The 14,270-nt window shown below is 62.6% G+C and overlaps 1 protein-coding gene across 3 annotated transcripts; it reads right to left on the bottom strand.

Annotated features, from left to right (window-relative positions):
• Nucleotides 1-1,617: 1,617 nt before the first annotated feature.
• CDKN1C (cyclin dependent kinase inhibitor 1C) lies at nt 1,618-5,864 on the bottom strand. Of its 3 annotated transcripts, XM_079104024.1 has the most exons (4): nt 3,426-5,864; nt 2,549-3,252; nt 1,883-2,021; nt 1,618-1,798 (listed from the first exon to the last, which is right to left on the bottom strand). In XM_079104024.1, the coding sequence occupies exons 2-3, from the start codon at nt 3,240-3,242 to the stop codon at nt 1,888-1,890; spliced, it is 828 nt and encodes a 275-aa protein (XP_078960150.1). In that variant the 5' UTR covers nt 3,243-3,252; nt 3,426-5,864; the 3' UTR covers nt 1,618-1,798; nt 1,883-1,887. The 3 variants fall into 3 exon arrangements, with proteins under 3 accessions (XP_078960150.1, XP_078960149.1, XP_078960151.1); XM_079104023.1 differs by lacking the exon at nt 3,426-5,864 and having other exon boundaries at nt 2,549-3,290; XM_079104025.1 differs by lacking the exons at nt 1,883-2,021; nt 3,426-5,864 and having other exon boundaries at nt 2,549-3,290.
• Nucleotides 5,865-14,270: the final 8,406 nt, after the last annotated feature.

Consider the following 14,270-nt stretch of genomic DNA (forward strand, 5'->3'; position numbering starts at 1 on the left):
CCCCAGAGCCAGCATCGTGGGAAGTGGGCTGGCGGGCAGAGGCCGGGGACCCTTCGGAGACTTCTGCAGAGCTGCATGTGTGGCCTTGAGGCAGCACTGTCCAGGTTCTACAGCACTGTCGTCCACCTCTGGTCACGGTGGGTGCGGGCAGCCTCTCCCAGGTCTCCTTGGAGTCATTCCCAGCCCCCAACAGGCAGAGGGCTGTGGAAGGCAGCAGGCCCTGCCACTTGCCAGGGGTGGGAGCCTTTCCCGGGGCCAGGCCCAGCAGGGTCTTGGGGTAGCTGGGGCAGGGTTAATGGCACACCTACACACATCTTGAAAACCCCCGCCTTGTCCGGTGTCGCATGCATCCCCAAGTGCCCGCGGCTGCCTTCTCCTGCCTCAGGGCACCAGCAGGACCCACTGCAGGCTGGGCTTGCTATGTTCCATCACCTTCTCCATTGTGAACCATTATTTCCAGAGGTTTATAGGTCAACTATAAAAAATAAATTTCCCCTTTTTGACTCAAAGAGAGCACTTTGAAACCAGTAGGCCATTGCGGTGCCCAGCAAGAGTGTGGGGGCAGGTGGACATAGCCTTGAATTGTCCCACCAGCGCTAGGCCAGGGCCACCCTCCCCACCCCGACCTGTCCACAGGCGGCCCCCCCCTTATCATTGCCCCTCTCTTGTCTTTTCTCCCCCCAAGGCCATAATGTGGCCCACTCTTGGGGTACCCTGTCCCATGAAACTGGGAACCCTGGAGCATTTGGGGCTCCACTTTGGGAAGGACCAGAGGGGCACTGCAGTCAGGAGTGTGTGCAGGGTCTCATCCAGTCCCTGCAGGTACCCATTAGAGTCCCTTGGCCTTCTGGTGGTTTCAAAGGAAGCCAGTAAACAAGGAACCGTGTTCTCCAAGCCTGAAGTGCGGGGCAGGGCCAGCAGTGTGCCAGGCCAGGAGGAAGCCCCCTCCCTTGTGGACAGGCTACTCTGACAAGTGGCCCCCGGTGTTTGGCCGCTCCCTCCACTCCCCCGGCCCCGGCCGGCCGTGTTCTCTCTCCCCAGTTTTGGGGGGGCACTAGGGTACAAGCACAGTAGACTGGAGGTGCAGCATTTTTGGCCTCTTTATTTAGAACCCGGCGGACGAGGAGCCGGGGCAGTGGTACAGACGGCTCAGGAACCATTTTAACAGATTTGTCTTCTTCAAGTTTAAAGTAACAACAATAATAAAAGAGCAAAAGCGTGAAAAGACGGCAAGCTAAGTGTGTATGTGTGGCAGCTAATTTGTGAGCGACCCCCCCCCCTCCCCTAAAGCCCCGCTATTAAGTTTACACTTGTGGATAACTGAAGCTGATGATATATAGTGCCTTTGGCATAACCAATGACTGAGCAGGGGCATGGCAGAGAGACCCATGCCTGGACATAAATAGAAAATATAAGTTAGTATAACTTTTAAAAACTTTTTGTACAAATATACATGGGTTTTTTTTCTTTTTTTCCTTTTTTTTTCTTTTTTCTCTTTTGTACTTTTTTTATACTTTTTCTTTTTTTTTTTGCACTGAGTTTCAGCAGAGATTAAACATTTTATATAAATGACTCTTAAAGCTTTACACCTTGGGACCAGTGTACTCCTGTGCAGAATACATTTCGATATAGAGACGTCATTACACATTGCACAAGTTTCAGATTTTTAAACACGACACCGAAGGCTGCTCTGCGGCAGCCGCCGCCGGTTGCTGCTACATGTACGGTCCCAGCCGAGGCCCAGCTCTCTTCCTCCGTCCGCCGCCCAGGAACTCTCTCAGGCACTCAGGTCTCTAAACTGCAGGGGAAAGGGATTTGTGAGCAAAGACTGCGGGGACCCCGCGGAGTGGCCCTCCGCGGCCCCCGGTGGCGCCGGACTCACCTAACTCATCGCAGACGCTTGCGCGGGGTCTGCTCCACGGCGCCCACCCCAGGAGCCGCGCTAGCAGAGGGACACCCCGCAGGGACATCGCCCGACGACTTGTTCTCAGGCGCAGATCTCTTGCGCTTGGCGAAGAAATCTGCTGGCGACATCGCGCGGCTGGTCAGGGCGGGGTCGGCGGGAGCCCAGAGAGGGGGCCGGGGAAGGACTCGGGGCGCTCGGGCTGGGGTGGGGGCGCCGTCCCCGCCCGCGCCGAGGTCCGCGGCGGGTCAGCTTTGTTTACGTCGCCGCGCAATGTGCTGTGTAAGCATTTCCCCTTGTCCCGCGGCCAAGCCCCCCGGGGCTGCCGCCGCACTTAACCCCCTCGGCGCCGCGCTCTTGGCGCCCGGCGCGCCCGGGACGGGCTCCTGCGGCCGGGGCCGAAGCCCTAGGTCCGACAAGGTCGGGGCCGGGCTCACCCACTCCTCGCGGCCTCTCGAGCCGCAGCGGAGTACCGCCAGCTAGCTAGGAGGGGCTGCGGGCTCAGCCGCGCCCTTCGCGCTGCGGGCCCTTTAATGCCACGGGAGGAGGCGGGGACCAAGAGAGGCCCCCGAGGGCTGGGGAGAGACCGGCCGGCCGGACAAAGCGGGGCCGGGCTGGACCGGGGCGGGGCCGCGCGGGACTCACCGGAGATGAGAGGCCCCGACAGCTTCTTGATCGCCGCGCTGTTGGCTCCGGCGGCAGCGGCGCCGGCCGCGGGACGTCCCGGAATCCCCGAGTGCATCTGGTCAGCGAGCGGCTCCTGGCTGCGCTGCGCCTGGTTCGCGCCCTGCTCGGCGTTGTCCTGAGGCGCCGCGTCCGGGTCCGGGTCGGCGTCAGAGGCCAGGTCTGAGGCCGAGACCGTGGCCGGAGCTGGAGTCGGGGCCGGGGCCGGGGCCGGGGCCGGGACTGGGGCCGGGGCCGGGGCCGGGGGCGGGGTGGGCGCCGCGATCGGGGCGCTAGGTGGCTGCTCAGGCGCCTCCTCGGGGCCGTCGTCGGACTCAGTGACCGGCGGCTCGGGGGACGGGATGACAGCCACGGCCACCGGGGGGGGCCGGGGCGCCAGCAGCAGGCGACAGCGCCCCACCTGCACCGTCTCGCGGTAGAAGGCAGGCACGGACTCGCTGTCCACCTCGGTCCACTGCAGGCGCCCAGGGCCCCGCAGTGGCACGTCCTGCTGGAAGTTGAAGTCCCAGCGGTTCTGGTCCTCGGCGTTCAGCTCCGCCAGGCGCATCTGCAGCTCGCGGCCCAGCTCCTCATGGTCCACAGGCCCGAAGAGGCTACGGCAGGCGCTAGTGCGCACCAGTGCGGGAAAGGTCTCACCGGTGACCAGGCGTTCCATCGCTGCTGTGCTGCGGAGGTACACGTCGGACATGGCCGGGGGCTGTGCGACCCCGGGCAGCGAGAGAGGAGAGGGGAGCGAAAGGAGGAGAAGAGAGAGGAGGAGGGCGGAGGCTGGGCAAGAGTGAGACCCCGCGAAGCTTGGGTCTAAGGGACGCGGCGGGAGTGCGGGCGCGGCGGCTACCTGGCTGTCTGGTGGTGGACGGCTTCCACGTCTCCTTCGCTGCTCCTGTCCGGCTGCGGCCGCGCCCCCTCAGAGCTGCCTGACTGCTCGCTTGCTCACTCGGGCCTATCCGGCACCCCTCGAGCACAGAGCACTTGGCCTGTGGAACGCCCAGCCGCCTGCGCCCCCTTTATACGCGCGGGCCCCACCCCCGCGCGCGCGGGCCCCGCCACGATTAGCATAATGTAGTATTTTCAGTTTCAACAACACCGCGGCGATTGGCCGGCGCCGCGCCGCCCCGCCCCGCGCGGCCCGGCCCCCGCGTACCGCCCCATTGGCCGCGCGCACACACCCCGGGCCGGGCGGGGCGCGCGGCCTGGCGCGGCTGATTGGCGGCCGCGCGAGCGCGCCGCAGAGGGCGGGGGCGGGGCGCGAGTTAAAGGGCGCTGCGGGCGGTAACGTGACACCGCGGCGCCCCGCCCCCTCGCCCCATCCCCCCCGCCCCCTCTCCCGCCGGCTCCTTTGTCTGCAGGCGGGGGCTGTGGGGCGGCGGCGCGGGCACCCCCTCGGCGACGCGGTGGGCACCGTCTCCCCGGGGCCCGGCGTCCGGCCAGGTTCCTCCGGCCCCTGCCGCCCGCGCTTGCCACTGGGCCTTCCGCGCCCGCTGACGGGCTTCAACCCGCCGTTGCCAGTGCGTCCCTGGCTGGAGCGGGCCGGGGTCTTGGGCAGCCTTTGACGCTCGGACGTGTGACTGCCTGGGAGGGGTCCGCACACCTGGATCCTTAGTACACCTGCTAGCACTAAGGCCCTCAATCGGAAGGCGGCGACAGCGGTCAGCTCCACTTTCTCCGAAGGGCCAAATGGGGAACACCTTGCGAGGCTGCCATCGGCTCTCCTGGGGTGGCGTCTGGAGCCCGATCTGTGGCCCCGGCTTGCCCAGTAGATGGGACACAAGCTGTGCCCATCATGTCACTGACCGGGTCCCCAGGCCCCTTGGGCTTGCACCCGGCCTCTCCAGGCCAGGATCTGCCTCCCTGGCCTGACTGGAGGTTGTTGGACGAGAGAAGGGAATGGACCTGCCTGAGGTCACCTGAAAGAGCCTGTGAAGACCATGTCCTTCCCCGACGAAACTCACACACACACACACACACACACACACACACACACACGACTCTCTTCCTCTCCCCCCCCCCCAAATCCCAGCAGAAAAGACCCTAAGGAAGCCCATTATTTTCTGCCACCTTCCTTTGTCCAGCTGGTTATGGGGCAAAGTCCAGGAAGTGCCTGGACTCCCCACTCCACAAGCCAGGAGCAACCCAGGTGGGGGGCCCGAACTTTCAGATCCCCATTGGAGAGTCCATCAGAGCCCTGAGCTCTGAGCCCTCTCAGGCAGAGGCCTCTGGGAGGGAGGAAAAGTGAGGCTCACCCGCCCCAGCCAGTCTCCCTCCCCTATAGTCAGGTGGGGTGCAGGACAGTCCGTGTGGGGGATGCTGTGTCAACATGCAGATGTGACCACAGGCGGTCTTGTGAGCTTTGAAGCCAGGGGCAAACTGAACAGCACAAGGGCCTGCACCCAGAGGGACACATGCTGGGAGGTCCTTGGCTTCTGATGGCAGGACCAAGGGCAGGGACTTGTGTGGACGTCTTTATTTTTCTCTGTGTGTTATATTCCACATTCCCTACAGGCACAGATGTCAAAAATGTTTATCTTCAAGGAAATAAAGAGAGCTGACCAAGGCTTCCCCCGTGAACCCCTGGAGAAGGGCTGATATCAACTGGCCTGGGGTCAGTAGAGGCAGGGTCTCGTCCAGTCCTTTGCAGAAACTGACTTTCCTGGAGACTCTGGGCACAAGGCCACACTAGGTAGTGACCATATTGCCCCCAGGATTTCCCAAAAGGTCAGAATACCCGAGCTTCAGCTGTCAAGGCGGGCAGCCTGCAGCCTGTGCCGAGAGCTCTTCGGGGTCATCTTGTGTATCCCCCTTGCTTGGACCTTGCTGTGCTGCGTTCCATTCAGTGCAGTTTCCACCACCCGCTTTTATGGGGGAAGCATCCAGATACACAGATCAGCTGCTGAGGCCACACAGCTGGGAAGGAGTAGGGCTGGGACCCCCTGGGCTGCCTGGCTTTCTGGTTTGGTTTCCATTCAAGCTTCCTACTTTTATTTTTCTACTTTACCGGTTTAATTATGGAGTTGAACCAGGGGCTTCGGGACTTCCCCTCTGCCAGCAACATTAGGGCACAGGAGGTGACTGTCTTTTAAGTCTGTGACTCTGAATTCCATCAAGGATGGCAACAACAGGCTTGTTAAACCTGCTAGTCCCCCACCTGAGCCAGGGGCACACCTGGACAAAGACGCAGGAGCTGGGGGCTGGGCACCAAGAGGAGGCCCAGCCTCCACTTCAAGGGGCCTGGAAGCAAGCAAACATCTGTCTGGGTACAACAATCAAGTTCTATTTTTGTAATTAAAAATACATTCAAAGGAAAAAGGAAACAAAAAGAGCAATCTTTGTACTCTGTTGCTGCAAAGAGCTGAAGCTGGGGGTGGGGCGCTGGTCCGAGAAGGTGGGCTGTGCTCCCGTGCACAGGTTTCCGGGGCTGCTCCGGTGCCCCATCCTGCTTGCACAGGGCTGGGGGCCCCCTTGGAGGACGTGGTGAGCTCCAGGGTCCCCTGCCTGGCCCCTGCCAAGCAGCGTGGCCGTTCATCTCTTGTGACTCTCTGGATCCCAGGCAGCGAGCATGTGACCCCGCCTGTTTGCTCTCCTCTGAGCACACAGAAAGACCACAGTCCCCAGTCCCTCTGTGTCCATTTTGGCCAGAGAACATTAGCTTCCAGGTGTGGCCATCCAAATTGTCTGAGCAGTCCTTCTGCCCCCTCTGCTGGCCAGATGGGGGTCCAGGGACAGCTACAGGGCTCCCGCACAGCCGTGAGAGCGAGCTGCAGGCACACCTGGGTGCCTGTGGGCGCGTGGAGCAGACTTGGGGTAGACCTCGGGCTGCTGACGGTCAGGCGGTGGGTTTCCGGGCTGGCATCACACACTGGTGCACGTTCCAGTGGCATTTTCAGATGGGGAGACAAGCGGGGGAAAGTGAACCTTGCTCCACAGCCCAGGCGGCCAAGGATGGCAGGCAGCCCTGCAGCCCAGGTCCTCTCCCCTGCGCTCCGACCTGATTCCTGTGCTCCAGATGCAATCCCAGACCCAGCCCACCCACCCTCCCTGAGCGTCCTCCTTAGGGGAGACTGCAGCAGTTAAACTCAGTTCCCCAAGGGGCCCCCATGTGCCGGTCCTTACAACACCTCCATGGTCTGTCAGTCAACGTTGGGAGAGACTGAAGCTCTCAGATGGAAGCTCTTCGCCCACATATTCCCTGCTATTGAGCAGCAGAGCCTACAGACCCAGAAGGTGCGGTCCTTGGCCTCCTGCTGCCCTCTGGTGGCTGGCCTCTGCACCAGCGCCTCACCTGGCCCCTGGGGCCCCCCTTCCCTGTGGGTTATGTCCTGGCATGACCACCAAGAATGTGTGCTGCAACTGGCTTCCCAGGGGCAGGGATGACTGTCCTGGGTCAGGCCCACCCTGACCCAGAGCCTCAGGGAATCCAAAGTCTGGGACATGGGGCAATTGGCCTGGGGCCCCTTCCAGGGGGTGACGGAGGATGGGCTGGGACTCCACCCTCCCCTCTGACCCTTGGTCAAACCTGCCTCGGGCTTGTTCCCTGGATCCCAAGACCCTGAGCTGTCTTTTCAAATAAATTAAGGCCTTGAAGAATTTTCCATGGAGCCACTGGCCACATGTCAGCCATCCATCACAGGAGGCTGAAGAATGCAGGCGCCAGGTCAAGGCGAAAGGCGGAAGGCCAGGGGACTGGGTGTCTCACGCCACTGCTTCTGGAAGCCCACTGGGGCAGCCAAACACCTGCCCAGTGGTGTGACATCCTGCCTTTCTCCAAGACCTGCCCGTTGTCTGTGCCCCTGCTGCTGCCCCCAACTGCTACCCAGGTGGTGCCCTTCTGAGGAGGCTGGAGGGACAGTAAAAACGATGACAGTCCTCAATGGCTCAATCCAGGGCCTGCTTAGGACCCTGCGTCATACCAGGCTGGGCTCTATGCTCCTTGAATCCTCCCAATACTGGACAGGAAGGCCTGTTCATGCCTATTTTGCAAGGATGAGACAGAGGCTCAGAGAAGTTAGCAAACCGCCTGAACTCTTGGGTAGCGCTGAGACTGGAGCCAGGAGCTGCCCTGGATGTGCTGCCTTCCTCTCCTGGGCTTCTGTGAGCAAGGGTCCTGGTGCCCTCGCTGCCTGCCCCCAGTCCAAGCCAGGGGTAGACACTGGCGCGGAGCAGCCTCTGTCCAGGCACGGCTGGCCCGGGGAGGAACACGTCTTTGGCCTCAAGCTGCATCACTCTGCGGCCGGTGCTTGGCCCCGGCCCTGGGCAGGGCTTGAGCTGGCTCCTCTCTGTCGGGAGACCCTAGGAAGCCCCTGCTCCCTGAGCCTGCACCTTCTGCCTCATCAACCGGGGCGGGGAGTCTGCCGGCTCGGAGGCCCAGGGGTGTGGGGAGTTACAGATTAACCAGCCGGCCCCCAGCAGCAGGCAGCGCCCGGCGCGCACTTGGCTGGGGCCCAGGCCGGCGCAGCGCAAGCGTCCCTCCCGCACCAGTTCCCGCGCTCGGCGCGCCCCGCCCCCAGCACGGGTTGTTCTCGGGGCGGCTGCCAGACACGTCCGCCGCAGGTGCCGGCCTCCCTCCGGTGACGCGGCCACATGCGGCACGAGCTCCGATTACAGGGGCTGCCTTGTGCTCGGGGTCCCGGGCCAGGGGTCCTCGCTCCCCAGCAATCGGCGGGAGGGGCCGGCGGGCCCTGCGGGGAGGACCGGCCGCAACAGGGAACAGCTGCGGACAGGAGCCGCTCCCAGGCACGTGCAGGCAGCCTCCTCGGGGATGGAGGAGGGGGCGCGCTCCCAGCGTGCAGGGGGCTCGACTGGCCCCAGCACTGAGCGTCCCTGAGCCCCAGGGCCTCAGGTCATCCTAGGTCCCGGTGGCCCCTCTCCGGGCTGGGGAAGGCTTAACGGGCGCCCCTAACCCTTTCCCTGCACCCCACAGGCAGGACGCAGGCGGCAGGGGCTCCCACCAGCGCAGCTCACTCTGCGTGGTAACCCGTGCTCCACAAGAAAACACGAATGGGCTGTGCCAGATCCCTTGCCAGCGTGGGACCCTGGAGAATCATCTCCTGCCCACAGGGTGCGCCAGGACCCCAGGCCCTTCCCAGCCGCCCACCTCCCACCAGTGTTCAGAAGAGGCCGGACCCGGCAGAAAGGGCAGGGCTGAGGGGAGCGTACCTGAGGGTCCCAGTCCCCACCCAACCCTGCCAGGCAGGGAGGGGCAGCCCAGGCCCAGGCAGCAGTTAGCAGATCATGAGGAAGAAGCCCCCACCAGCCGTCCCTGTCAGGACCTCAGAGGTGAAGGAGGCTTCCTAGGCCTTGGGGGGCTTTATTCTAGACTTTTGTTGAGCCCCTATTACATAGTATGGCTCACTTCATCCTGTGCAGGAAACAGGCCAGAGGTGGGGTGACCTGTCCAGGTCCTTCAGCAAGGTAAGAGTGGGGAAGGCGTCCTGCCAGCTGCCTGCAGGCTGGGAGTGGGGCCCTCATCACTCTCCGACATTCTGTCCTTCCTGCCGGCCTCCCTCTCCTCCCACCTCCTCCCGTCCAGCGATGAAGGTGAAGAGCAGATTGCCAGGCCAGGAGGTGAGGCGACAGTGTCCTGGTCCGCCCCCAGGACTGGCTTCATCCTGGCCAGTACTCCTGGACACGCAGCAGGCCAAGGGCTGCTCAGTTAGCAGCCGCCTCCCTGTCCCCAGCTAGCAGGGGAGCCTGAGCCAACAGGGTCTAAAGGCCTCCTGCAGCAGGGCTGAAGTCCGAAGGGCCAAAACTGGACACCTGCTGCCACCTGGTGTCCTGAAACGGAACAGCAGCAGGAACGCAGCTGCCCGCCCCACTGGGGACAGTGGAGCTCCCTGCCCATCCTGCCACCCTGCCCAGCTTGCCTGTGCCTCACACTGCAGGTGACTTGACAGGGGCCTTGCTCCCTGTGACCTGGGATCCCCTGGAGTCTAGGTGGGGTTCTGCCCAGCATGTCCAGTCAGGGCTGTGGAGGACTAAAGCCTCATTTTCAAAAAAGCCACAACACCCTAGGTGCTGGGGTTGTCACTCGCACCTTAGTGGGAAGCATCCCACTGGCCTCTCCTATCCCAGAGGGCAGGCAGGAGCCAAGGAGCAGGGACAGGGAGCGGGGGACAAAGCCCGCACTAAAGACCCAAAAGAGCAGCAGGCCCAAGGCCCCAGCAATGCCCCCACCTTCCCTCTGAAGCCTCAGCACCCCTCCCCTGCCCAGGCCACCACCAGGAGCTCCAAGGAGACCTGGCCTCTGCTCACCTTCACGTGCCTGGCCCTGGCTGTCGCTGTCCCAGGGCCTGGGTGCCCACGTGGGGACACACGGTCACACATCTTCAGGTATGGAGCACAACAGTCAGGTCCCAGTGGCCATCAGGACAGGCACAGGCCTTGTGCCCGAGGAGGTAGCCACACACAGGCCCCCCGGGCTTTCCAGCTGGTCAGCACAGGTGCCCAGACAGTGAGCACAGCCTGATGTGCAGGGGCCTGGAAGGCAGGGACAGGGCTCCAGCCCAGGGGACAGCTCCATCTAGAAAGCTGCCTGAAATGCTCTGCAGCACCTTCCCAGGAGGGGTGGGATGCAGTGGAGCAGGGTCAGCACAGCCTGGCTGAGGAACACACCTATGTGCTACGGGGTCGGGTGGAGCCACTGCCTCCTACTGGCTGTGTGTCCTTAGGCAAGTTGCTTGACCTCTCGGTGCCCCTGCTCTCTGAGGCTTGGAGACCACGTAGGTAGCTTGTGTCTGGTGCAGCAGTTCTCCCCCAAGGAGGTCACATGACTTTCCTCCTCATCCATCTCCCCCTCCAGGTGCCAGTCACCCCCTCCTATTGCATTGCAGCACACCCTGGGCCTTGACCTCACCCAGGGAGTGGGCTGGGGATGACTCACACCAACTGTGGTCACACATAGTCCCTCTGGAGGGAAGGTTGTTCACGTGCTGAGCAGCCTGGACTGTGCAGCCCCTCCCCGAGTTCAGGGGAGGTGCCAAGTGCCTCTGGTGGGGGTTCTGCATTCAGGCCCCACCCGAGTGCACTTGGGCCCCTTCCTCCTGGTGCAGCACTAGGCAGGCCATCTGCGGTGTCCCAGCCCTGGATGCTGATCAGCATCCCACTGCTGGGCGGCACACCCTCTCTGTGCCAGGCAGCTGCGTACTGTGCTCTTCAGGTGCAAAGCACCCTAGGAGGCAGGGAGCAGTGTCCTCCGAGAGTGACCGAGGCTGGAGAGGAAAGAGCTTTGCCCGAGCCCGGCAGTCTCGAGGATGCCAGCCCAGAAGGGCCGACAGCAGGGCCCTGCACCTAACACTTGGCTCTGTGGCCAGTCCAAAGCCCTGGCACACATGCTGGCTCCAGGGGTTTTGAAGAGTCGGGCTCCTGCTGCACCCCACCTTCCACTGCCGCCTGCCTTGGTGACATCAGGGTGTGATCTGCCACACGTGTGAATCAAGCCAGTGCTGGGCCTCACCTGTGTGTGGACATTGGCCGTGGCATCCTGGGCTCTCCCAGGCCTGGCCCTGGGCAGCCACAGCAGCCCGCATCTGCCCATGTCCAGTGGGCCTGGACTAGGGATATCTGAGTTGGAGTCTGTCTCTCCATCCACTCAGCAAGCATCTCTCAGGGGCCCCAGGGGCGACTGTGGCAGGCCAGTGGGAGCAGAGGGGGCCAGGAGGATGTTTAGGGTGACCACTTGCCCTGGTGGGCAGAAGAGATCAGCAGGTAAGAGCAAAGTTCCAGGCAGGGGGACAAGAGCACAGACCCCTTCAAAGGGGCAGTGCCGTGGCACCTTGGGCAGGACTGGAGGCCAGGGTCATCTCTCAGGCTGTCTTGATGCGTTCAAAAGCCCATGGGGGGAGAGCAGCCCTGGCCTGGCTGGGCCAAGCCGAGCAGCTGTACCGAGGCCCAGGCCTAGGCTGGCAGGGGCTTGGAAGCTCACTCAGCTGGCAGGGGCACCCTGAGCAGAGGGCTGCTCGTCTTCTGGAGATGTGGGGTTGACAGCCACAAGGGGAACCAAGCGGCCAGGCTCCCTGAGATGCCCTCAGGGCTGGGCAGGCCTCAGACCAGTGGGGATCTCCAGGGGTCTAGGACAGGAGGGTGACCAAAGGGCCAGGTTTGTCCATGACTGTCCCACGTTAGCATGGTAGGTCCCACATCCCAGAGCCTCCTCTGTCTGGGGGAAAAGAGCGGCAGCGTGCTGGGTCCTGGCTCCACTCTTGTCTCTGGTCACTCAGCCTGTGGTGGGAGAAAGGGGACAGTGGCTCCCCAGACTGCACTCAGCTGTCCCCTGAAAGCCCCTGAGGCCCTCACAGTGGACATGGCTACACGGCTCTCAGCACTTGCTGTCCATTGAGCCCTCAGTACTCTTCAGTGTGGCCATTGGCCGGGTGAGCCCTGTCGTGTGTAGCCGCACCCCACCTGTCCATCCTGGTCCTGGTCCACGGTGGAGCTTAGAAGATAAGCAAAGATGTCTGCCAGTCCAGGGCCCAGGCCCCTGCCCCCAAGCCGATGGCAGGCTGCTGTGCTCCCTGCATCTGGACGCTGGCATTCAGGTCTGACCCCGGATCGCTGGACACAGACCAGCCCTGGTGGTGAAGGCCATCTTGGGAGCAGGGCCTCTCCTCCAGGGACATGACCAGGCTGTGGATAAAAGTCTGCAGGTCTGCTTGCACATCCTCAGGCCCAGCAGGAACCCAACACTGATCAGAGACAAGACTCAGCTGCTCCCTCCTTCCCAAAGCCCCCGCTCAGACTCCATCCCCAGGGCTGCCTGGCAAGCCCACCCACCTTGGGGCTGCTTCCCCACTAGCACCCTCCAGTGACCAAAGGGCAGGTCGGGGTGAGGGGCCTTTGACCCCAACCCCCAGACTCAGCTTACTGCCTCCAAGATGTAGCAAGAGACGGAAGCCAGGCACCCCCATGCCCACAGCAGGCCCGTGCCCCTTGCGGTTGAGAGGGTGCTGTGGTGGCTCCAAGGACTAAATTCCACACTGACCTGGAGGCTGGCAACAGGGTCTTGCTGGGGCTCCCTCTGCTGGCCAAGGCCTGAAAATGCACCTGGCCTGGGACTGGAAGTGCAAGTGGGCCTGCAGTGGGCAGTGGGTAGGGTGTGAACTCTCCAGGGCTGGTACCACTGCGACCTGCATGAGACCCTTCCTGGTTCTGGTCCCACCCCAGCCAAGACTCTGTTAAGTCCCTGAAGGGGTGACACTGAGGTGGGTCCTCAGGGATAACAGGAGACATAGACTGGGAGCCCAGCACCTTCCTTGGGACCCCTCCCAACAAACTCGGGTGCTCCAGGGAACTGTCTGGTGCTCCCTAAGCCACCGCTGCCACCCGCTCAGGTTGTCTTTCCATCCTCTCCCCTCCCATGCTGGGTCACATTTTAAAACTATCGTAACACTTCTGCAGTGCCGGGGATTGAACCCAGGGCCTTGTGCTTGTGAGGCAAGCGCCCTACCACCTGGGCTATACCCCAGCCCTCGTAACGTTCTTAACTAATGTCTTCTCTATCTCGTTTCCCTACCCACCAGCCGCGGTCCCGTTTCTCGGGTCCTTGGTGACTGAACTGCAGATCAGTCGGGCAGCACTGACTTTGCCGTCCTGCAGCTCCAGCCCCTGCCCAGGGTTCCTGCTGGAGTCGCCAGTGACCGCCACTGCATCCGGATGGCCAGTCTTCAGGGTCCCACTCTTGAGTTTCCCTCTGTCTCTCCAGTTAGTCCCTGGGGCCCCCACCTAGTGTGGGATCCAGTTTGGTCCTGACGCCCCTCTCTATCCTCGTCCGCTCTGGATCATCCCATCCAGGCTCAGCCCACGGCCCCAAACAGCACCTGTGCACGCTCTCTGGTCACAGCCCCCACCCGATGCAGGACACTGAGCCCCGATTCTCCTTGGGAGGCCTGCTCTCCCCAGTGCCCTGCTCGGCGGATCCATCTCCTGCAGCAGGGCGGAGATCTAGGTCAGCTCTCAGAGCCCAACCCACTCGCCTGGCTCTTCCCTCCAGAGGGCGTAGAAACCCGCTTCTGTGGCAGAACCCCCAACCCCTGCTGGCCACTCCGCCCCGGGTTGCTCATCAGCATGCCAACCCAAGGACCTTTCTAGAACACAAGGCAGGTCAGAACCATTGCCTACGGAGCAGAAGTCAAAGTGTTCCACCCAGTGCGCAGGGCCCACCACAGATGTGTTACCTGCACACAACCCGCAGGGCATGCTACACAGGGCTGGGTGCACCTGGCTCACAAGCGCTCAGCATTCGTGGGGTTAGACCAGGGCCCTGCGCCACAGCTCATGGTCACTAGGTCCAGGCAGCAGTGCAGGCTACCTTATCTGGGGGCTCTTGGGGGTCCCAGGCCACCTCTGACAACATCCCTGCCCTTCTGTGGCCACTGCCTCCTGTCTGGGTTTCTGCATGCTCACCCCGCTGCAAACCTGATGCTGCAGGCCTATCAGGTATTCTCGGCTTCCTCAGGACACAAGCAGGAAGCCTTTGTCACACTGTCCCTCTGCCTGCAAGATTGCTCCTGCACACGCCAGATCTCTGCTCCTCTAAAGGACCCTGAGGAGCATGGCCTCCACTGAGAAGCCCTTGCTCCTCACCCACCCCAGATCAATGCAGCCCAGCTGGCACTCAGACTCCGTCAGTCTCCTGGGCAGAACTTCCCCAGGTGCCTCTGGGGAAGTGTTTGTTGAGTGGCCAGGTACATGG

The sequence above is a fragment of the Sciurus vulgaris genome (genome assembly GCF_902686455.1).
Source record: "Sciurus vulgaris genome assembly, chromosome: 11".
Taxonomy (NCBI): Eukaryota; Metazoa; Chordata; class Mammalia; order Rodentia; family Sciuridae; genus Sciurus; species Sciurus vulgaris.